The 26057-nt window shown below is 33.6% G+C and overlaps 1 protein-coding gene across 12 annotated transcripts in view; it reads left to right on the forward strand.

Moving 5' to 3' along the window:
• Positions 1 to 26057, forward strand: part of DIAPH2 (diaphanous related formin 2) — a 981259-nt gene that overhangs the window by 276212 nt on the left and 678990 nt on the right. For all 12 annotated transcript variants that reach the window (XM_055563966.1, XM_055563967.1, XM_055563965.1 and 9 more), the window contains 5 exons: positions 4082 to 4156; positions 4235 to 4304; positions 7959 to 8095; positions 10049 to 10157; positions 22503 to 22613. In XM_055563966.1, coding sequence (XP_055419941.1) covers positions 4082 to 4156; positions 4235 to 4304; positions 7959 to 8095; positions 10049 to 10157; positions 22503 to 22613 — 502 coding nt within the window. The remainder of the gene's footprint in view (positions 1 to 4081; positions 4157 to 4234; positions 4305 to 7958; positions 8096 to 10048; positions 10158 to 22502; positions 22614 to 26057) is intronic.

The raw sequence follows: 26057 nt of genomic DNA on the forward strand, positions 1-26057 counted from the left end.
TAGTTAAAAGAGAGATTTTTGGCTCCACCTATAGAATTGCTGAGTTAGTAGGTCTGGAGTGGGATCGAAGAATTTGTTTTTCTAAAAAATTCCCAAATGCTGTCGATGCTCCTGGTTTGAGGCACATGCTTTGAGAACCATGGATTTATACTTAGCTCTGTTGTTGCAGTATCAAAATTCCTGCCTATGAAGTTGCGTGCTAAGTAACTTTAGTCGTGTCTGACTCTTTGCTGCCCTATGGACTGTAGCCTGCCAGGCTCCTCTGTCCATGGGATTCTCCAGGCAAGAATACTGGAGTGGATTGCCATTCTCTCCTCCAGGTTATCTTCCTGACCCAGGGATCAAACCCTCATCTTTTAAATATTCTGCATTGACAGGCAAGTTCTTTACCACTATCGCCACCTGGGAAGCCATGCCAACATAAAGTAGCCATTTTGTTTTTAAACCACTTCACTATTTCAGTGCCACATTTATAATGGATAAAACTTACATATTTAAGTGTGAGAGAAACACAGACAGTTAGTGTTTGGCTAGAGGCCACAAAGTATTTGATGCTTTAAAGAGAAAGCATTTGGGGCTGGCAAGAGACAAAGCAAAAAATATGTATGTGTAGCTGCACTCTCTTCCTCTTTACCTCTTGAATGTCATCCTACTATATCATAGTTATTTTATCCCCCTAGCTACAATTTCCTTTTGGACACCTATTCTCTATAAAAGCTCTAAGGACGCATACTATGCATCCTCTAATCATTGCCTTTCAGTCACTCAGTTCAATCAGTTCAGTTCAGTTCAGTCACTCAATTGTGTCCGACTCTTTGCGACCCCATGGACTGCAGGACACCAGGCCTCCTTGTCCATCATTAACTCCCAGAGCCTACTCAAACTCAAGTCTGTCATGTTGGTGATGCCATCCAACCATCTCATCCTCTTTTTTTTTTTATTTTTTATTTTTTTTTTAAATTTTATTTTATTTTTAAACTTTACATAACTGTATTAGTTTTGCCAAATATCAAAATGAATCTGCCACAGGTATACATGTGTTCCCCATCCTGAACCCTCCTCCCTCCTCCCTCCCCATTCCATCCCTCTGGGTTGTCCCAGTGCACCAGCCCCTATCATCCAGTATCGTGCATCGAACCTGGACTGGCAACTCGTTTCATACATGATATTTTACATGTTTCAATGCCATTCTCCCAAATCTTCCCACCCTCTCCCTCTCCCACAGAGTCCATAAGACTGTTCTATACATCAGTGTCTCTTTTGCTGTCTCATACACAGGGTTATTATTACCATCCTTCTAAATTCCATATATATGCGTTAGTATACTGTATTGGTGTTTTTCTTTCTGGCTGACTTCACTCTGTATAATAGGCTCCAGTTTCATCCACCTCATTAGAACTGATTCAAATGTATTCTTTTTAATGGCTGAATAATACTCCATTGTGTATATGTACCACAGCTTTCTTATCCATTCATCTGCTGATGGACATCTAGGTTGCTTCCATGTCCTGGCTATTATAAACAGTGCTGCGATGAACATTGGGGTACACGTGTCTCTTTCCCTTCTGGTTTCCTCAGTGTGTATGCCCAGCAGTGGGATTGCTGGATCATAAGGCAGGTCTATTTCCAGTTTTTTAAGGAATCTCCACACTGTTCTCCATAGTGGCTGTACTAGTTTGCATTCCCACCAACAGTGTAAGAGGGTTCCCTTTTCTCCACACCCTCTCCAGCATTTATTACTTGTAGACTTTTGGATCGCAGCCATTCTGACTGGTGTGAAATGGTACCTCATAGTGGTTTTGATTTGCATTTCTCTGAGAATGAGTGATGTTGAGCATCTTTTCATGTGTTTGTTAGCCATCTGTATGTCTTCTTTGGAGAAATGTCTATTTAGTTCTTTGGCCCATTTTTTGATTGGGTCATTTATTTTTCTGGAGTTGAGCTGTAGGAGTTGCTTGTATATTCTCGAGATGAGTTGTTTGTCAGTTGCTTCATTTGCTATTATCTTCTCCCATTCTGAAGGCTGTCTTTTCACCTTGCTAATAGTTTCCTTTGATGTGCAGAAGCTTTTAAGGTTAATTAGGTCCCATTTATTTATTTTTGCTTTTATTTCCAATATTCTGGGAGGTGGGTCATAGAGGATCCTGCTGTGATGTATGTCAGAGAGTGTTTTGCCTATGTTCTCCTCTAGGAGTTTTATAGTTTCTGGTCTTACGTTTAGATCTTTAATCCATTTTGAGTTTATTTTTGTGTATGGTGTTAGAAAGTGTTCTAGTTTCATTCTTTTACAAGTGGTTGACCAGAGTTCCCAGCACCACTTGTTAAAGAGATTGTCTTTAATCCATTGTATATTCTTGCCTCCTTTGTCGAAGATAAGGTGTCCATATGTGCGTGGATTTATCTCTGGGCTTTCTATTTTGTTCCATTGATCTATATTTCTGTCTTTGTGCCAGTACCATACTGTCTTGATAACTGTGGCTTTGTAGTAGAGCCTGAAGTCAGGTAGGTTGATTCCTCCAGTTCCATTCTTCTTTCTCAAGATCGCTTTGGCTATTCGAGGTTTTTTGTTTTTCCATACAAATTGTGAAATTATTTGTTCTAGCTCTGTGAAGAATGCTGTTGGTAGCTTGATAGGGATTGCATTGAATCTATAGATTGCTTTGGGTAGTATACTCATTTTCACTATATTGATTCTTCCAATCCATGAACATGGTATATTTCTCCATCTGTTAGTGTCCTCTTTGATTTCTTTCACCAGTGTTTTATAGTTTTCTATATATAGGTCTTTAGATTCTTTAGGTAGATATATTCCTAAGTATTTTATTCTTTCTGTTGCAATGGTGAATGGAATTGTTTCCTTAATTTCTCTTTCTGTTTTCTCATTATTAGTGTCTAGGAATGCAAGGGATTTCTGTGTGTTGATTTTATATCCTGCTACTTTACTATAGTCATTGATTAGTTCTAGTAATTTTCTGGTGGAGTCTTTAGGGTTTTCTATGTAGAGGATCATGTCATCTGCAAACAGTGAGAGCTTTACTTCTTCTTTTCCAATTTGGATTCCTTTTATTTCTTTTTCTGTTCTGATTGCTGTGGCCAAAACTTCCAAAACTATGTTGAATAGTAATGGTGAAAGTGGGCACCCTTGTCTTGTTCCTGACTTTAGAGGAAATGCTTTCAATTTTTCACCATTGAGGATAATGTTTGCTGTGGGTTTGTCATATATAGCTTTTATTATGTTGAGGTATGTTCCTTCTATTCCTGCTTTCTGGAGAGTTTTTATCATAAATGGATGTTGAATTTTGTCAAAGGCTTTCTCTGCATCTATTGAGATAATCATATGGTTTTTGTTTTTCAATTTGTTCAAAGCTCTGCTCAAATATCACCTTATCAAAGAATCTTCCCCTGACTACACCTAAAAAAAAAAGTAATAATACTGGGTCGCTCATTCCATTTCCCAAGGTTTTTTTCTATTCATAGTACAAAAGCAGTGATATTTTAATAAATAGTTGTTTATTTAGTCTTTGTCTTCTTTTTTCTAGATGATAAGCTACATGAACATAGGGGCTTAGTTTGTTGCCAGTTATCTCTGTCACATAGAACATGCCTGGTAGTGGAACTCAAATAAATATTTTTTGAATGAATGATTAGAATAAATGCAAAGATGAAAAAGTTGGGGGATCAGGAAATTATGCCAGTATTTCAAGTCTGAAGGATTCAAAGGATAGTGGTGTTATTAACAGAATATGGAAGAGTGGAAGAGGAGTTGATATAGGGAAACAGAGACAAAGCGGAAAATAAATTTGGGTTATAAATTCAGGCTTAAGTGTTTAATGCTGGTGAAACAACCAAGGTAGTGCTGTGGAATGGGCAATCTAAAATTTGAAGAAAAGTGTGGGATTGAGATAAAAGATCTCTTAAGTCATTCTCATTGGGTCAGTACTCAAAGTAATTGGAGTAGAAAAAAAGAATGATAAACAGTATGAAGACTGGATTAGCAGATTTGAAAATCAAAAATTTAATTTGAGGTATTTAATGTTTTAATTTTATAAACTCATTTATACTTTGTTTGTTTGTTTAATAGCTGGGTTAACAACTTTGGCCATGAAGGTCTTGGACTCTTGTTGGATGTGCTGGAAAAGCTTCTGGACAAGAAACAGTAAGAATAAACATGAAAAAAAAATTCACCACAGGGGGGATTTTTAAGCACAATATAATTTTTTTTTCTTTTATTCAGGCAAGAAAATATTGACAAGAAGAATCAGTATAAACTTATTCAGTGCCTCAAAGCATTTATGAACAATAAGGCAAGTAGTATTTATTTCTGCCTTTGTTACAAAAGATGAGAACTTTCCTAACAGAGTGCATGAAACAGGCAGAATTGTGGGCACTTTACTCAGTTTTCAAAAGGGTCTTTATAATGCAAATCATCATGAGCTTCATTTAAGTATTATTTAAAATATACTTTGCTTCTCAAAATATTTAATGACAGGTTTTTGCAACTGTGCAGACATCAAGTCTTGTTCCCAAATCAGATAATACTGTTTTTTTTTTTTTAAAGAGTAGTCAGAAAATTTAAATTTGATGGATTGGATACCATTTCCTTACAGAGAGTTTATCTTCCATTATAAAGGACAATTCAAAACTATGGTTTGATTTTTTTTTTTTGCTAAAAACAGTATAATGTTAAGATTTTTCATTCTTTTTTTGTTCAGTTAATGTCAGTGAGTTAATATCCATAAAAGACTTTTCTGGCAGATAGCAGAAGATTTTTGTATATGTGTGGTACCAGTTGCATTATTATTAAGGATTTATCTTTTAAAAGTAGTCTTTTCTCAGGTTATGTAGTTATAGTCATTTTTTTCTTTAAACTAGAATGAAGAATGAACTCTTATGTATGATTTACACCATATTCCTATAGGTAAAATACCATTGACACTCATTAATTTAAAAATCCCTTCAGATGGTGTTCTAGTGATCTCAAAATATTTAATAAAAATAAATAAGTGTAACAGTGACGTAAATCTTGCAAGATGTGAAATATAGCTATTTTTAAATAATAACCAATGCAGTAAGAGTATCTACATAAGTAGTCTGAAATCTTTTTTTTTAAGTGTATGGGAATTATGCATGATTATGTGTATATATTATATACACATGTATCAGCAAATAATTTTTTGATCTGATGGATGCTTGCCAGTTGACATGAGTCTCATGTATAGAATATACTAATTGTGCTGTGAAGTTTCTTCTGGAAAGATTTCCATCAGTATTACTGCAGAATTTCTCAGCTTTTTAGCTGTTAGTCTTTGATGAGAAAATTATGCAGTATGTGATACCTAATAGGAAAGCCGTTAATGAACATTGCTTCTCAGGATGGATCTCTTTTTTTAATTGAGGGAAACTAAGAAATAATGGAAAGATAACACAGTACTAGAAATCAGGAGACAGAGTCTTTGCTTTGCCACTAAGTTGTGTGGCCTTTAGAAAATCATTTGACCTCTCTGCCAATCAGTCACCTAACCTGTAAAATTAGGAGTCTGATCTAAATTCTTAATGGTTTGGGTAGTGAACTCTTACAGCTTTCCAGGTATGAGTGTCATCAGTATAGTTAGTCGAGAAAGTCATATTAGTGAGATTTCCTGTAGAGCTTTTTCCCTGGAGACAGCAGTTGATATGCCAATACATAATTAGTTGATTTATAATGTGTTAGTTTCATTTATACAGCCAAGTAATTCAGTTATGCATACATACATGTATCTGTTCTTTATTAGTGTCTTTTCTCATATAGGTTATTACAGAATATTAAGCAGAGTTCCCTCTGCTGTATAGTGGGTCCTTGTTGGTTATTTATCTTATATATTATAGTATATATATGTTCATGCCAAACTACTGATTTATCCCTCCCCCAGCCACATTTCCCCTTTGGTAACCATAATTTTGTTTTTGATATCTGTAAGTCTGTTTCTGTTGTGTAAATAAGTTTTTTTTTTCCTTTTTTATGAATTATATTCCACATATGAATGATATCATATGATACGTGTTTGTCTTTGTCTGTCTTCAGTTAATAAAATAATTTCTAGGTCTGTCCATGTTGCTGCAAATGGCATTTCATTCTTTTTTATGGTTGAGTAATACTCCATTGTATATATGTACCACATCTTCTTTATTCATTCCTCTGTTGATGGACATTTAGGTTGCTTGCATGTCTTGGCTTTTGTAAACAGTGCTGCAATGAACACTGGAGTGTATGTTTCCTTTCAGGTTATGGTTTTCTCCAGATATCTTCCCAGCAGTGAGATTTCTAGACCATATGCTAGTTCTATTAGTTTATTTTGTTAAGGATCCTTCATACTGTTTCTGCATAGTGGTCGTATCAAGTTGCATTCCCACTAACAGTGTAGGAGGGAGAACATGATGGTTTGATTTAGATCACTCTAAACTAAGGCTGAGCTTTAGTTAGAGCATGTTAATATTTTTTACATTGATGCTAGGAACATGAATAAATAATAAATCTTTTAAATTACAGACATCTGAAACAATAGGCATAAAGTTACATTAAAAAATATACAGTGATATATCAATTTCATGTTGTATTAAATTTTGTCATAATCAAAGCATGAAACTTTAGTCTGAAATGACTTATGCATCAAATTTACTGACCCCAAAGGTTTTGATTACCTACTTCAAAAACTCTTTTTGCTTATATAGTACATAGAATAATACAGTTATGAAAAGGAACCCATTGCCCCTTAATGTTCATTGCTATAATATTGCTCTAATGTTTAGGTTGATGGTTTTCCATCTTTTCTCATATCTTCATTTTTATTTTGAGGATTTCCCTACATGTAAGAACTACCTTTAAACAATAAAATGGAAATTTGAAAAATTTAATGATTTCACTGTCAGTTTAACTGATTTTAAAAGTTATTTTAAGTTTGGTAATTGTATAGTAATCATGTATCTCTCCAGTTTACAATTTTCATTTATTTTAATTACTATTTATTGTTTACTACCCACCTTTATATATTCATATTCCTTTTGTTTTCTTTGCTTCTTTTTCATTTTGTCTTTTCCATTTCCCTTTTTGTCTTATCTCTGTGTATTTTGTTGTTATTATAGGTAAAGCTCATGTTGTTTTCTCCTGAATTTTTTTAGAAAATAGAAACCATGAAAATATTCAAGTGTGTGGTACTTCAGTAAAGGTTAGCTTGAAATGGCAATTTTGTAATGATGAAATATTGTCAAATCCCACTGTTAAACTATAAAAACAAGCAAACATACTTCATAAGAAATCTGAGAAATACCTTGTAGGCCAAAGATCAAAGAAACTATGACCTTCTTTATGTAGTGAAAACCCAAGTTTTGGGCTTTCTTCATTATTTCTTTACCTATCCATTCTTGTGATGCACACTTGCATGCATATATTTAAGCCTAGAAAATCAATGAAAATGGTGTCTGTCTCCTCTGCCTAGTTGACTGTGACATGTAGTATTCAATAAAACCCATTCTCCACTTCTTTGGGGTTATAATTTTGCTATGCAGCACAGCTACTTGAAAGAGGAAGGCTAAAGGAGAGAAAGTATGGGAAAACCCATATAGAGATTTGTAGCTTCTTTAACTGGCGTGTAGTATACAAAAGAGCTTTTCAACATCTTCCCTTTTTGTTCAATTTAATTTTCCATACAAGCATATTGGAAAATTTAATCATGAGTTCCAGATGTCTCCAGCGAGAACCAAAGACATAAGTAGAACAGCTAAATATTCTTCTTTATTGAGGAAATACTGATTGCTGCATATTTCTTCCAAATTTTTATGGAATGTTTAGTTAGGATAATGGAGATCCTATCTCATAAAAGGACCTAAAATCCAAGAAGTGGTCATTTCAAATAAAAAACAATTGAATTTGAAGAACATTCATTGAATTAAATAGAACCTCATTTTTTTTTTTTTCCTTTCAGTTTGGATTGCAAAGGATTCTAGGAGATGAAAGAAGTCTTTTACTCCTAGCAAGAGCAATTGACCCCAAACAACCCAACATGATGACTGAAATAGTAAAAATACTTTCAGCTATTTGCATCGTTGGAGAAGACAACATGTAAGTATTGCTTTGTCATTAACTGCATAGAAATGACACTTGAGAAATTGAGAAATTTGTGCCATTTCTTTTGATACCATGCAGCTGTGCTCAGTTGCTTGGTTGTATACGACTCTTTGCAACCCCTTGGACTGTAACTCACCAGATTCCTCTGTCCATGGGGTTTCTCCAGGTGAGAATACTGGAAAGGGTACCCATTCCCTTCTCCAGGGGATCTTCCTGACCGAGGTATCGAATCCATGTCTCCTGTATCTCTTGCATTGGCAGCAGATTCTTTACCACTAGTGCCACCTGATAGCTTCCATGAAAATAGTATTAAATTTCAGGAGAAAAATTGGTATTTTTATCTTATCTGTTAACATTTTAGCTGTTTTTTGATTCTTTGAAAAATAGGTTTAAAAAGACAGAATCCTAATGTGAAGTTCTTCAATGTTGGATATTCAAAGTGAATGATTAGAATTTTATCTAATTGAAGGGAAAGCAATTATTAGAAAAGTAGGGAAAGATCAGTTAGGGAGTAGTTTTGGCTAAACACACACACAGGCATATTCACATACACACTCTACACAATATACACCCTCATCCATGCACATCAGAAAATCTGACTTCTTTTTTCAGAATTAACCAGATGCTTTTATTCTGTACTATTATTTTACAGTAGTGTTTTACTTTATCTGTGTATGGTAAGTGAAAGAATAAAGCAATTATTCATGGAATGAAATTAACTGATTAAAAAGAACAAAAGGCTGTTGGTAATCATTCAGGATGCATGTATGTACCATTTTCAGCAAGTTGTTGCTGACAACACATTAGATCACTTCTTCTTATTGAAATAATATTCAATCAGAAACAAAATTACAGGTTTGATGTCCAGTTGGTAAGAAACTCTTGTGATAAAGAATGAAATACCTGCTACTGATATGAAGTAGAATTTTTTTTTCAAAAAACTCTGTGTGACAGTAATCATTTCAGTTTAAATTAGAATAGAGGCAGGCAAAGATTTAAGAATATTCTAATATGTTGACTTTCTCTTACCTCTTGGAATAAAATGAAATGTTTCTTAGTGCTGGTTTATCCTTCAAAACTGAAAGACAAACACTGAACAAAAATATCACACAACATTGTCTTATGAGAATGAGATAACATATGCAAAAATAAAGCTTCCTTAGGTTTTATAGGAAAATCAGTTTATATATGACTAAGAAGTATTTTCCTAGTCTATTAGATTTTCAGTACTTAAATCACATAATGCATCCTAGTCTGGTATATTTTATGACTTAATTATAATTTCAGATATAGCTTGATGTGAGTAGTATACTACAGAGAGGTTCATTTGATTCAGACACTGTACAGAGATAGCTACCAATATTTTTGTTCAGGTAAATAAGTTTCTTGTGCTAGGTAATTATAGATGCTTCTCTAATTTACTGGGCTTTCTCTTTTAGGCTTTTTCCTTGTTCCATTTTCAAAGAATTTTTTTAAAGTTCTTTAAAAAATATGTACTCTTTCTTGCACTTTATTATAAAATTACAGTCTGATTACACTTGAATGAACTTTGAATAGCTGTAGATGCCACCATGTTTAAGTGACATTAATATCTACGTTATGTTATTTTGCTATGCTTAAAAAAAAAACTATGTTAACACATATAATATCAAAACTCGAAACTTAAAATTTTAATGTTTATCAATTAAGTATTTTTTAAATATCACCCAGAAAAATGACTTTCCTCAGGATTTTCAAATTGAATTTTTTAATTTTGATGCCTTAATGTTATTCAATGCTATCAATATTTGAGTTGTAGAAATATGTGGGGAAGAACACAATTCTTAAATTGTGATGGTCTATATAAACATCAAGCACCTGAAAACAGGAAAGAGTGTATAAGAGATAGCCTGTATTCATATAGTGTGTTTAAGATGCATTTCTTATTTCTAGTTTTTTTCTCTATAGTCTAGATAAACTTTTAGGGGCTATAACTACAGCAGCAGAACGAAATAACAGAGAACGATTTTCACCAATTGTGGAAGGATTAGAAAACCATGAAGCTTTGCAATTACAGGTAAGTTAGTTTTGTCTTAAATTGCTTCCATGGTTATATTGCATTGGCCAAAATTTTTCTTCGGGTTTTTCTATACCATCTCACGGAAAAACCTGAATGAACTTTTTTGGCTGATCCAGTACTCATTTTGTATGACACTAACTCCACTTGAGCTAGCATTTAAATAGAAGGGAATGTAAAAATGAAATGTTTCCTGTTCCTTTGTCATTCATAGAAGCTAGAAGTTTTGTCTGTGAAGATGATAATTTGCTTAAAGTGAGGATGAGTAGTTTGAATTCTTATAAGTTGATCATTATTATCATTAATATTTGGGTAGAAATTTAGTAATTAGTGTGCTAAGTCATGGAAATTAAAGCCTTAGCAATAATCAGGGCAAGAGGACAAACAGTTCAGCTAATGCCATTATCCGAACAAGTGTTAATGAAGTCTGTATAGGCTTGTTGTAGAAATTTAAGAAAATTAAATACATGTCTTTTTTTTTGCACCATTAACACAGCATTCAGAAGTTTGACTCCCCAGAATAGAGGGGACTGACTTCTACTTCTTAGGTCATGGTCTATTTCATAACCCTGTGTAGACCCAGCCTACATGTCTTCTTTATAAAATTATAAAATTTGTTATGTTAGATAGTTTTAAGAAATGAGCCATTTTATGAAAGAAAACTTTATTATTTTGTGATGAGAGCTCCTATAGTGTGAGATCCTGGACTAAACATTTTGATTTATATGTATTATCTGGTTTAATGCTCCAACAACTTAGCAATGTAGGTACTATTATTATCTCCATTCTGCTTATGATACAAATATGCTAAGTGAGAGTAAATAACTTGTCAAACATGCCGCAGCTTATAAGTGGCATAGTGAAATTCGATGCCCATTTTGTTGGTCTATGATGCTCATCTCTTTGTTTTAGACAGTGTTTAGCATTTAATGTGCCATGGGAAACACTTTCTGAAATGTTTTCTAAACTCTTATGGTGTCATTCAACAAAGAGAATATGATTCCAAATTTAATTTTATCAAATTATTTAGTAGTATTTATTAAAATTTCTTGCCTGATATAAAACAGTTTCTTTTCCCCTTTTTAATTGTATTGTTATATGTCATTATCTGTTTTTGCCAGAGTTTCAGACAACAGCAGATAAATTGGCTTGTCCAAAGAGAATATTGTAGTGTCACAAAAGTGTAATCCCTTTCCAAATATTTGAGGAAGTTTGTTAATTGTTGCTTTTACTCTATGAAGAGCATTTTGGATAAACTTTTATGGTGTGCCTTTTAAGGCCAGTGTATTATATTTTTTATTACTTGGGATTTCTTTTCAGTGCTTTCCTTTTTAAAAATATACTTCTTGTTATATCATTTTCTCTCAATAAAATACAGTATCTCTACCGAAAGGTTTGGAAACTGTCTTTTTTAGATGACTGCTTGAAATCCTTGTTTATATTTATGTGCCTGGGCTTACCTAAATTTAACTGTCTTTCAATCATATGTAGGAGTTTGTTCTCGTCTTCTAGAGTTTGCTTAGGAGGAATTAAATGTTAATGTATGTATTCAAAGTTTTGATTACTCAAATCACTCCCTTAAATTCACACAACTGTTGAGAGGTAAAGCTGTGATTTGAAGCCAGATTTCTGTGATGTCAGTATTTGTTTATTGCATTGTCTGACCTTTAAAATGACACCCCTGCTACAGAATAGTTCAGCCTACACAGTGAAATGAGAGTGACATTTGCTAGCCTTCAGGAAGCTGGACTGAATGGAATGATAAAATGGCAAATTGTTAACAAGTAACATATGGAAGGATCATTATCTTGCTAGGTATTCAAGAAGTTATTGAATACTGATTACAGATGCAAGCATATACAAATCACAATTTGAAATTTCCTGTTTTAATGAGGTACAAAATTAATAATTTGTTATATACAGAGACAATTACTCTCACAAGAATTGTGAGGTGGGTTTGTTTATTTGGATTATTTCACGTGGATAAACAAATATCTGAAGGTTCAAAATATATTCAGAATACAGCATGAAAAACAAAAGTTTAAATCTGTTGTTTAAAAAATAAAATTAGTGCTGTATTTTACCAGAATTACTTTTCTATTTCTGTATCCTGAGACTTCTCAAAATGTTATTACAGTATCTGAAGTAATTCTGTTAAAATACAGGACAAATTTTATTTTTAAATAACAACTATACCCCCTCCTCCATCCTTTTTGGATTTCAAAACAGGTTATTAACTTTTCACAGAGGTTTTCTAGGTCATCTTTAAAATTAAATTCTGTACCCATGATAGGAGTTTCATTATCTTCAGTAGTTCAAGAAATAGACAATAAATCATATATCTTTGTATGTTCTCTGTTCATTGACTTTCCTTCAGCTGAGTAGCCTTGTCAAGTCTCTCCATACTTCCCAAGTCTCCTATGCCTTCTTTTGATCCTTCTTATCTTTTGAAGTAGCCTCTCATCTTCCTTTTTCATTTTATAGTCTAAGTCTGTAAAAGACTCATCCATACTTGTTTTCTCTGTTTCCTAAATTAACTTTCACAGCTCAACTTTTTCATAGTTCTTAAAAAGAGTGATGACAGTGGTTCTTGAATTTCAAAATCCAGTGACTTCTTTCCAATCCTGGTGGCTCCCTTCTTGAAAATTTTCCTACCTTTGCCTTTCTAGGCACCATCGGCTCATTGCTCTCTGACTACCCCTAATTGTTCTTTCTCTATTGCCTCTGTGCATTTCTTCTTCTTGGATATTTTATTCCTTATGTTCTTTGCTTGGTCCTATTTTGTCATCATTTTTGTATATATGTAGATATGTACACACATATATAAGCTCAGATACATATACATTTATATGTACACACATATCTGATTACTCTCAATTGCTTCTTTAGCTTTAATAAAATCCAGCTGTATTCTACTGATTCCCCCAAGTTTGTCTGGCTCATGTCTGTATTCAAACCTACCTGTCCAAATAGCTAACTGCATATTTTAGAAGCATGATAAAAATATGAAAGCCAAATTAGCTTTTATAAACCATGTGCTGATGTTCTTTAACATGTTACCTCTTTTTAAATCTCACACTAATTCTCTGAGAGTGATAGAGAACTAGTATCCCCATTTAATAGATGAGTAAGCTGAGGCTCATAGAGGTTAGATAACTTCTCTAGAGTCACATAGTAAATAAGAGGTAAAGCCCAATTAGACCCTAGGGTATCTGGCTCCAGAGTACTTGTTTTTAACCACTGTATGCTACCTCCTTTTAGTAAAATTGGCTCATTTCTCTTTCCATTAATATGGTTTCCTCCCAAAAGAAAATCTCTTTTTCTTGTCTTTCTCATTTTAGATAATATAGAGGTATCATCTTCTGCCTAACCTTTGGTTTTCCTTAAGACTTCCTTCTTCTTTGTTCCCTGCATCCAATTAATCATCAAGTCTTACAGAAGACTATTAATCTATCCAGTTTCACTATCTCCACTGCATTTATATTCTCCCAGCAATATTATTCTAGCTATTTTCTAATTAGTATCCCAAACTGATAGATTCTTCCCCCTCCAGACAAGTGTTTTGTACTGTTGTCAGTTATCCTTCAAGAGTAAATCTGATTCTAACATAGTAGCATTCCTAGAAACCTATACCCATTGCTTGGTAAAAGTGGAAATCCTAAACACGATGAATGAGCTCTCTCAGTGTGGCCCCAACCTAACATTCTGGCCTTAGGCCCCAGTGATCTCCCAAATGTACCATAGGTTTTAGCCATACTAAGCCTTGTGTTTTCCAAATGTGGTGTAGATTTTTAAATGCCCTCAAACATTTTATCATGCAGAACACCTTGCTTGGAACAGCAGCGCCTCCTCCAGCCATGTCCCTTTCGTCTTGGTAAGGTTTAATGAGGACACAAAGGAAGGCAAGTTTAGGTATATTCTGCATAAGTCAGGGAAGGCTTCAGTGATGAAGTGATGCTTTAATTGGGTCTTGAAGGATCACAGGAATTTTCCAGAAAATTATCTTTGCTGATAGAAAACCAGTAATATGGTAGAGTGGGAGACAGGAGAAGGGTTTCCAGGAGGTAAAAAGAGAGACCAGAGTAGTCTGCCAGTCCCTTCAGAGAAGACAGAGTGAGCTAATACCAACATATAGTTGAAACTAATTTTTATGTAGCCCAAGAGGAAAAGCTAGGGTATACTGACTGTTAATAATAGTTTTTTTTTTCCCCTTTAACTTATTTTTATTATTTAAAAATATTTATATTGAAGTATAGTTCATTTACAATGTTGTGTTAGTTTCATTTGTACAGCAAAGTGATTCAGCTATATATATCATACACACAGACATGTATATATTTTTACATCCTCTTCTATTATAGGTTATTATAAGATATTGATTATAATTCCCTGTGTTATACAGTAGGTCCTTATTGGTTATCTATTTTATGTGTAGTAATGTGTATATGTTGTTCCCCAGCCCCTAATTTATTCCTCCAAATAATAGTTGTTTATGGAAAGAGAAAGTCATATAGCTAACCTCCCATGAGAGATTACAAGAAAAGTCCTAGTCTTCACAGGCTGGTATTAGTCTGAAACGTGCAATATGTCTTAAAGTATTTCAGAAGCTGTGTGCAGAAGTGTTTTTATTTTGATTTAATACATCTAAAAAATATTATCTAACACATTGAAGATAATTCACAAGTTGTGCATGTTATAATTAGGTATGGTACTCAAAACATAGAAGTGAATACATGGTTGATTCACTTACCCTGACCTAACCTTTTTGAGAGATTTATCATTTTGGAATATAACTTGGAACCAAAAAGGAAGTAAAAGAAAAAGAAAATATGAGCAATCTACAAAGTGTCAACAAGTACACCAAGTAAGCCTCATGATGACAAAGACTTTTCGTCTTTAATCAGAGCCTCTCTCTCTGTGGTATCTTATTGTCTATCCATAGCAGACTAGAAGCATGAGTTGGGAGGTTGGAAAATGTTTTATGACAGACTTGTGCACTGAGATGATCAAGAGGCAACAGCTGACAAAACGAAAGCAAGGGGCGAGGAGATAGAAACATTAGGAAAGAGTGGAACTGTAATTAAAAAATTATAACATTTAGTTTCATTTGGTCTCAGGGAAAATAGCTCTATATATCTCAATAGCTCCTGAGGGCATCTATGTGTTCTGTCATCTCTCACTAACTCGTATATTTAATCATGCTCCTGAGTCAGCAAATAATAATAATAATAATGTTATATTTAAGATATTTTAAGAATGTGGGAATTAAGGAATTCACTTCAGAAGGAGTTCCATTCTAAAACATACTCATGCTTAAATAGACAAACCCTGCAGAAATATTGACTGATTCTTTATAGTGCAGATCTTTCCACAGTGATTCTCAACTGTTGAGAATTTACTCTAAGCCTATTTGTAAATTTGCACTCAAACCATCACGTATGAGGAAGTAGCTTTGGATAAATGATTTATCATTTGCCAATAGTGACATATTTATGATAAAACAAGGTACTGGAGCTTTGACTAATGAAATTTGTGCAAAAATAAATGAGCATGTTAAATACTGTGTTGAAGAAATGTCTGATATTACTTAGGAAACTTGTTCGATATATTGATAGTTTTATACTATTATCATTTTAAAAGTAGAATTAGTACAATAAGGGGTGGTATAGAGATATTTATACAATGTAATCATGTTTCAAATACAAAAATAACTTGACTTAAAAAAGAATGTCTTTTATTTTAAATCTGTTTCAAAGTTGAGTAATTGCCAAATCCATCATTTGTGGTAATGGGAGTTCACTAGTGACCTCCATAAATACAGAAAGCAACAACACTTTGGAAGTCATCATAAGGGCTTCTCCAGCACCATTCAACACTATTGGTCACTCTATCTAAGCTCTCTCCTCCTTCAACTTCTATGATACCATGCTCTCCTTGTTTTCTTTTACCTCTTTGTTACGTTGAAGATCTCTTTTGTCTATGCTTGGCCTTAAAATATACTTATTCCTAGAGATTTATCCTTAGTCCTTTGATCCTTTACTCTGGTCCTTTGCTCATTCTGTACATTATCCTTGGCAGCCTAATCCATCCTTATGACTTCCTCCAGCACTTCTATGAGATGAATCTCTCTGAACTCTTCTATTCTAAATACATCCTGACTCACAGATGACATATATTCACCTGCTTCCTTATTGGATTTCAAGTTCAATATTGTCCTTAACTGTCCTTATCTTCTTTTCTTCATCCTGTCTATCCTGTTCCAGTCTCTTCAACTTTGACCTGCTTTTCTCTTCTTTGCCCATCCTAGTTAACCTTAGCATTGTCCACCAAGTATCATAAACCAGAAATAAATAGTTATCTTCAAATCTACTCTTCTTTATCCACATTACCTCAGGCACTAAATGTTACCAGTTCTACAGCCTTATCACTGTATTTCCCTTTCTTTTTATAGTATTTCCCTTCCTTTTTATAGTATCACCTCTACCCACCACTACTTTGTTTCAGGGCATTGTCACAGCTCTGTGTTTTCCATTTCCATAGATTCTTAAATATATTCTACCCTTCATTCCAGCCCCTTGTAAATCATTTTCCACAAGGTATACTTCTGAAATACTGTTCTTTTATGTTGTTGTTTAGTCACTAAGTCCTATCTGACTCTGTGACCACATGGACTGTAGCCTGCCAGGCTCCTCTATCCATGGGATTTCCCAGGCAAGAATACTAGAGTGGGTTGCCATTTCCTTCTCTAGGGGATCTTCATGACCCAGGGATAGAACTCATGTCTGCTCCATTGGCAGACAAATTCTTTACTGTTGAGCCACCAGGGAAGCCAGTTTTTGTTATATCACTGCTAAAAATCCTATAATATCTTCCCAGAGACCCTAGGACTAAAGTCTAATGCTAGTCTACACAAAATACTTCATCATCTAACTTTTGCTAAAACTCGAACCTCATATTCCATCACTCTGCTACATATAGAGTTGGTCCAGTCAGCTTGTACCCAATTTCCTGAACATTTCATGAAATTTCATCCCTCTACCTCCATACCTTCCTACATGGCTTTGCTGTGCCTGGAATTCTCCATTTTTTGACTTAATTAACTTTCTCTGTATATTTGTGTCTTTCTTGGTTGACACTTACTTTGACTCAAACTATCTTTCTTCCTAACTCCTGCTAGGCTGGGATAAAGAAAGACCTTGTTAATGTCAACAAAGTACTTAATAAGGTCAATATTTGACAGTGTCAATAACATTTTAAAAGTACAATTTGTCAGAGCTAACGGCAATATGGATAATCTGTTTTGAGAATGTCCTGGAGTTGGCAGTTTTTGTACTCCATAGCTCTATGAATTGTGATCACACAGACAGATATATGTTTGTATAGTTTTCAGAGTTGGTGAGTTAAAATAAAGGTTCTAGCATTTTCCAAGGAATTTAATGAGGATAATTTACTTTTAAATATTTCCCTTCTCTATCACTTAAGAAACTGAATGCAGTTTCTTTTTATAGTAATGTCACGTGTCAATAAAGTTAGAAATATTTAATGACTATTACCCATTATGTATATTTTTTAACTTTTTATTTTGTATGGGTTACAGCTGATTAACAATGTTGTGATAGTTTCAGGTGAACAGCGAAGGTAATATAATATACCTGTTATATTTTAAACATTTTATTGGGAACAATTAGGGGTTACAAAGAAAACCATAAACAAATTTAGAGCCATATCTTTAGGAAGTTTAAAAACAATTTTGTGATATTTCACTTTCTATACCATACCCCACACCTGACAATGAAGATACTAGCATCCTCTGACTGAAGAATGTGGGTGATTATTGTAGAAAGAAGGTATACTATTATGGTAGAGGAAGGCTTATAATGTTATAGAAAAACTGATAGTAACTCAATGTAGTATAATTATGCATGGCACAGATTTTTGGATGCTTTGTCACATGCACAAAGCTTTTATCTACATGTTAATGCATTTTTTCAATAGGTTGTATAGATATTGTATAGATATCTCCTTATAAGGAGATCATTTAATAACATTGCAAATACAGAAACTATTTTTACTGGTCAAAAATCAGAATCTTGGTTCTAGCCTAGCATGTTTATCAATACCTGTGGCGGATTCATTTTGATATTTGGCAAAGCTAATACAATTATGTAAAGTTTAAAAATAAAATTAAAAAAAAAAGAAAAAAATTCAGACTTTTACAATTTTAATTCTTATGGAAGCTGGATTTAAAACAGATGTGGCAGACCATTTTGAACCTTAGATGCATTATAAAGAAAATAAGCATCAGATGAAACCTAGATAGTAAACTTCGTGATTTCATTTCAAAGGCACTTGTTTTCTTTCCAGTACAGGGGAAAATGCTATTCAGCAATGCCAAGTTTGTGCATTGTAGGGTGGTAGAAAGATTTCAAGACTAAAAGTCACGAGGCCTGTATTCAAATCCAATCTTTGTGGCTTCTTATTGGACTTCCCTGGTGACTCAGACGGTAAAGAGTCTCCCTGCAATACGGGAGACCCAGGTTCTATCCCTGGATCAAAAAGATCCCCTAAACAAGCAAATGGCAACCCACCCCAGTATTCTTGCCTGGAAAATCCCATAGACAGAGAAACCTGGCAGGCTGCAGTCCATGGGCTTGCAAAGAGTCTGAAATGACTGAGCAACTAACACACACAAACATATTAGCTATAAAGTATTGGGCAAATGAGCTAATCTTCCTAGGTTTTCAGTTTCCTTATCTATAAATGAGAATATTGGATTGGTGTATTTTCTGTTCTTTCTAGCTTTTGAACCCCATAATTTTTAATTTTCTATCTCTGGAGTTAGATTTTTGTTTTTTGAAAGCAGATTAATTTTTCATTGAAAAAGGACAATCATGCTCTTAAAAATTTGTGTACTCGGAAGTTGAACATACCGATTTTGAAAGTTTCATTATTCGGGAATGTGTTTTCCCCCTAGGAGCTTAGGTTTTAGATATTGGGACAGAACTGTTTTTAATGTAATGTGTCCAGTGCAGTACTGTGTTCAGACTTTGCAGTGTCCTATATCCATGCTGTCCAGTATGGGAGCCACTAGCCACATGTGGCTGTTGAACATTTGAATTGTGACTAATGAGACCAAGCAAGTGGATTTTAAATTTACTTAATTGTAATTAAGCTACATTTAAATTGTATTTAGTGGCTTCATATTGAATAGCATGCTTGTGTGTGTGTGTGTGTGTATGATATATTTGCATGCACATCCATGCTGAATAAGGAGTGGAGGGAGTGGGATTGGCAACAAGTTAAGGAGAGTGAGAGGCCATTATGTTGTATGATTGAATACTGCCCATAGATCATTGTTTATATTATGTAAAGTGAAATCTAACACATTCCAGGGGCGATTTTCTATCTCCTCTCCTCTCTTTCTCCCTCCCTCTTTCCTTCCTTCTCTCTCTTCCTCTCTTTTCCTTTTCTTCTTTCTTTCCTTTTGTATTCCATTATGTATTATGATGATGACTTTATTTTTATTGAAGTCTAATTTACATATGATACCCACTTTATATACTAAACAACATACTGTTAAAATAAATATTTTTCTGATTAACCTGTAGTTTCAAAGTTAGGTATTCCTAATATATTAAACATGATGCACTAGTTAAATTTTATTATCTTACCAATCCTTAAAATCTTTTGTTGTGTTAGTCTAGGAATGGAGTTGGTTAGGCATCTGGAATGTTCTGGAAATTAAACTGTATTTTGAGTAAAGTTACATGGTTTAGAATCATGAGTTTCCTCCTTTCTGTGTGACCTTGTATAAATTATTTGTTTTGAGTCTTAGCTACATCAACTGTGAAATGAGTATAATAGTAACACTTCATATGGTTGTTGTGAGGATGAGATTAGATGGTGAATTACGTTATGTAAAACTCCTAAGTTGTCTGGTAACAAAAGCTAATAGAAAATAATAATGATAATAATTTGGGAGTTTGTAGTTAGCTATAAATTCTGAATCTACAAAATGGATATTTCATGTTTATAATTAAGTAATAATATATTCAGCCCTTTAAACTAATTACACTTTAAAAATTTAACTTTGTATTTGTAAATAGTGACAATTGGATTGATTTTGCTCCTGGGCAGTAATTGTGCAGTAATATAAAGAGGTAGAGATAATTAAAAAGATTTTTTTTGTTCTCCATATCCATTCAATATAGATGTTCCTCTTAAAGAGCATTGCTTTAGCAGATTATGTTGGAAAATGAAATGATAGTATGAATATTCATCTTATGTTATTTGTAATTAATTAAATATCCATTAGAATTTGATAGCAAATAGTACATTAATAAATCAGTGCTCTTACCTGTTTAAACTACTAACTTCAAAGTATTTGCTAATCATTTTATACTATAGTCAATGGCTGTAACTTTACTTTCTGCATTTAGTTATATATTCAATATATTACATGTTAAGTATTTAATAGCATTGCAACATTTATTTTACTAAATATGGAATTATTTAGATGTTGTTACATTCATTAATTTTTTGACTTTTACTATTTTTATTTTTTCATGATCCAAATATTTTTATTGTATAAAGGTACAATTCCAAGACTCATTAACTTGTTTGTTATGGAAATGTTCTCTTTACTTGTAGGATATTAATACAAGCCATTAAGCTAGAATTTCTTCTGGCAAAAACAATCCTAGCAGATGGCAACTTTTCTCTCTATTAATTTTGGATTGGACATGTACTTTGGCTTGTTTGGTCAGGTCATAGTTGTAACGTAACAAGAATCAGTCATGCAAATACAATGATAATATAGCTATGGGTATGCTGTGCAAACTTATATTCCAGCCTATTTAAACTATTTGAAGACTTAAACATTTTCTTATTATGAATAGGAAGGTTAAGTAACACATTAAGGCATAAGCACTATAATAACTTACCTGATATGACTTTTAAGGTAATGCCAAGTCAATGGCAAATATTTAGTCAGATGTCTCAGTGATTTAGCTTGACATTTGAGCATTCATAGAAATTGGACTAAATTCTTTAATTATCTTTTAGATAGCTAATAATGTTAAAGACAACCTTGATCATCCTCTTTAATGCCTACAACTTTTGATTTTTGATCCACCCCAAAGCAGCTTAACTGTATAACATAAAGATATAAAAATAAAACCAATATACCTTTTAATATTTTGTCTGTACTTGAGAAAAATCACTATCATAATGACAGATCTGGATAAGGTCAAGCCAGAATAACATTTGAAATATTTTTCTTTTGCTGGTGTTTTTCTCATACTAACTATTGATTTATTTGTGTCCCCTTCTATATATAGTTAGCATCTTTACTAAATCTGATATTTTCCAGAGGCCCCCTTGCATTCAGCTCTTTGAACACTAACTACTCATTATGTACTTTAAAAATAATCAATTTCAATGTGCAGCTCTTCAGTTAAACTATCAGCCAATTGCCTTAGACTTGAGCATTTTTAAAAAATGAGGAAAATCTTTGGAATACCTGACAATTAGCATTTGGTTGATACTCTACTAGCTTGCCATTACCAGAAAATAACTCCCCCCTCTTTTTTAATAAGGAGGCACAGTATCAGAGGAAAACCAAAACCCATTTTCTAGCGTCAGTCTAAGTAAAGAATCGTGTTTACTTGAAAACAAGCTCTTATATTTACTTTATCATGTAATGCACATGAGCATTTCTGTCACTGTGCCTTCTAGTTGATATTAATTCACTTGCGTTCATTTTTTATGTAGTAAATTAATTCATCTTAATCATATATTTTAATAGTCTATATTTTGTGCAGATCCATTTAATAACAGAATGGAGCAAGTATAAATCAGTGTAATAATATCTCTAAGTTATCACTACTCTTTAATATCATACTTTCATAGCTTTATTTGATTTATTTTAGGAAAGTATTTATAACCATATAGAATTGAGACCAAGTGCATGCTGAGGATGGCTGGAAATGGAAGATACATTTTATGATCTTTTTAAAGGGCTCTATATCCACACTGTTGGAAATTTGAGTTTTTCAGAGAAAATATCCTATTCCTTCATATAGTTTAGCAAAATACAGCAGTACTTGACCATGCATTTTACCTTCATTAGAATTGCTCTGGACATCGGAAACTTTATTGTTAATTTCTTTGTTTCTACTATAAAGTCATAGTCATTATACTTATATAAATATTTGCCTTTCTTAATATATTTCATAATGTATGTTTGTATGCCTTTAGTATATGGAAAAAATGTTATCTGAAAGCATTAAGTATTTCTTTAATTAAATGAACTTTTTTTTAACACAGTTTACTTTATAATTGCAGGTGGCCTGCATGCAGTTTATAAATGCGCTTGTCACATCTCCTTATGAGCTTGATTTTCGAATACATTTAAGGAATGAATTCCTTCGTTCAGGATTAAAAACAATGTTACCAGTAAGTGGAATGTGCACTTTTATAATGCTTACGAACTTTAATGTTTTTCTGTCTTTAGACAAAAGTACTTGCAGCCAAGTAAGTAAATGTGCCTTACTGTTTTCTTTTATAAAGCATTAGATGCTTTGCAAACTTTTGGATATTGCAGTATTATTAGTCTCAACATACAGCTGAGGATTCAGAATTCAGCTAATGATATGTCCAGAAGTGATGACTTTTTTGGTTTCCTTAAAGTCAAAAGGAAACTTCTTTTCTTTAACTTTGAATACTGAGAACATAAAAGACTGCTATTTTGTTTTTTGCCATTTCAACTTTCAATAAAATTTTTTTGCTCTCCTCTTTGATAACTTAGATTGATTTCCTTTATATTCAACATAAGTATGCATTGAATTTTGATTAATATATTCTAGATACATAACAAAAATTGTATTCTCACTACCAATTCTGTAGCAACTTTTCTAAAAGAAAAGCAGTTTTATTTCTTAAATTGAGTGTGGTTATTTGCTCTAATTATGATGCTGTTAAAAACATTGTTCAAATAACTATAAGCTTGTTCTAGGATAAATCAACACAGTTGTTCTATAAATAGATATGCAGCTGCCATGACTTTATTGTGTTAACTGATGAAGGAGTTTGTTTAAGGCCATGGCATTGTTAAAAGAGATAAGCAAAATCTCACTAGTCTCTTTATTTAATCTACTCAAGCCCTATGAGATAAATAAGAAGTAAAAGTAGCAGAACGGAATAAAAGGACCCTGTAAAGAAAAGACAAAACAAATGTCAATGAGCATGTACATAAGGTATTCCTAGGGTATTAGAAATAACCAAAATCAAGGAAATTTCCTGGTGAGAAATTAGTGTGTAGCATGCATCTGTAACTTGTATTCTGATGATAACTGAAAGTAGTTAAAACTCATCATCATATAATTAAGTCCATTGAGACCCATTTTAATAAGATATACGATTGAGTCTATGCAGTTTCAGAAATTTCTATGTCAGTTCCACTTTGAGTGGTTCTTTCATCCATGACTTTATAAACCAAGGAATTGGTTGCAGTGAATGATAAGTGACCTGAGAGGTTCAGTATGAGGTTAACTTGGGACTTCCTCAGACAGTAAAGAATTCACTTGCCAAACAGGAGACCTGGGTTTGATCCCCTGGGTTGGGAAGATACCCTGGAGATGGGAATGTCTACCCACTTCAGTATTCTTGCCTGGAGAATCCCCATGGACAGAGGAGCCTGGCAGACTACAATCCATGAGGTCCCAAAGAGTCACACACGACTGAGTGACTAACACTTTCTTCCCACACATAATTAACTTAGCGACATTCATTAGTTAATAGTGTATGTTACATATTTATTCTTCTTTTCTCACAAATCTCTCATGAAAAGACTGTGGCCTTATGTAGCTAATATTACAGTATGTAATTTTGTAGGTAATATTACAGTCTGGATTCTAGTGTGCTTTTGAGCTGCCTACTCACTACTTTCCATCTTTGTCCTCCAGGGATTGTTCCTCTGTTTCTGGGAGAATAATCATGTCTTTGGACACTTGTTGGCCTCGGGGGCTCCTGAGTATTCTCTAGTCATTTACTAATATGTGGTGTTTTCCTGCCCTTGTTGTTGTTGTTAGTTTTCCAGCTTTCATTTCCCTATGTTTATAATTGAACATTCATTTTCTACTTTATACTACTGAATGACTGGTCAAGAAAATGGTGACTCTCAGGTTTCAGAAAGTGGTACATAATAGTTCTTGTTCTTAGTTTTGCACTTTTGTCAGGATGTACTCATCTCTGCTATTCACTGGTCTCATGGTATTTTTCATTTGGTTACATTGACAGCTAAGGTTTTGCATCAGTGTTTCTTAGCTGCACTTTCCTATTGGCCCTATAGCTGCTGTATATTGTGGTAGGTACCCTGTACTTCTAAACATGCTTCCAGTTAGATTTTTATTTAACTACCATATCTCTTCAGTATGTCCTAATTCTTAGGTCTCAGTGATTCCTCAGCAAGAGAAGTGTCCTGTATCTGCCTACTCAAATTTTGGAATAGAACCTACAAGGATTCTCAATGTTTTTTTCTATCTATGACAATAAAGTGAAATATGGCTAAGTAATTTTCTGATTCTCAAGAAATTGAGTTGTGCTGTGCTTAGTTGCTCAGTCATGTCAAAAAGTCGGGACTCTTTTTGACCCCATGGATTGTAGCCTGCCAGGCTCCTCTGTCCATGGGAACACTCCAGGCAAGAATACTGGAGTGGGTTGCCATGCCCTCATCCAGGGGATCTTCCCAGTCCAGTGATTGAACCCAGATCTCCTGCATTGCAGGCGGATTCTTTACCATCTGAGTTACCAGGGAAACCCAAGAATATTGAAATGGGTAGCCTATCCCTTCTCCAGGGGATCTTCCCAACCCAGGAATCAAACCAGTGTCTCTTGCATTGCAGGCAGATTGTCCCCCTAAAGAGCCTATTGCAATCTTATCAGAGGTGGGGCAGAGATGTTTGTTTGGAAAAAATAATCCTTCCCAGGTATTTCTGATACACAATATGAGAATCAGAATCTAGGCAGGTAGACCCATTTTGATGTTGTCCTTGTAATTTCATTATCAGAATTCGGAGGAAAACTCAGAATGGGCATGCTTTAATTTATACTAGATGTCCCTAGCATGTCAACTATTATCTATCTAATGTACTAAATATTTACATTTCAACCAGTAGAATTTATAATAACCTTAAACAGCTTTTACACATGCACGGAAACCTAATAATATATTCAAAGATGAGTCTTTAATATCCTTATTTGTATCCTGTTTACTCTTCTTTTATATACTGTGTAACAGGATGAACTTTCTAATTTTCTAGAATATATCATCTTCAAAGTAGCAAATTAGATGTGACTAGGGGTAATATAAATTGTTGGCACATGGATCAAAAGTTATACCTATCTGGAATCATTAAATGCTAGGGAAAAAATAGTTCTTAACATTTCAATAATCCCAGAGACCATCATTGTAGTAGAATAATACGTTGTTTCATATAATCATTAGAATCATCAAGACAATGACAATTATTTTAATTAAATTGTGTTAGAAATTTATTTTCAAAATTTTCCCTGTCTCTATAGATACATTGTGGTGTTTAAAAAATTTATATTTCACTTACATGGAAAATTTACTTTTTATAAATTTGCTTTAGTAATTTGGGACAAATGAGTTGTTAAACACTGCATAGTGATTTTTAAAATAGTATTTGCTCTGTAGTTAACTTACATTGATTTCTTGTGAAGTTTTCTCCATCTGCCATTTTATTTAGTTAAATGAATTAAGAAAATACTAGATAAATCAGGTATGTGAAGGAACAAGACAGTAAGAAATTGTGTTTGTAGGCAGCCGGCATTCTTAGCCTCTTTTAGAAGACCGATAAACCCTTTCTTATTCCTTTG

Source organism: Bubalus kerabau, chromosome X (genome assembly GCF_029407905.1).
Source record: "Bubalus kerabau isolate K-KA32 ecotype Philippines breed swamp buffalo chromosome X, PCC_UOA_SB_1v2, whole genome shotgun sequence".
NCBI lineage: Eukaryota > Metazoa > Chordata > Mammalia > Artiodactyla > Bovidae > Bubalus > Bubalus kerabau.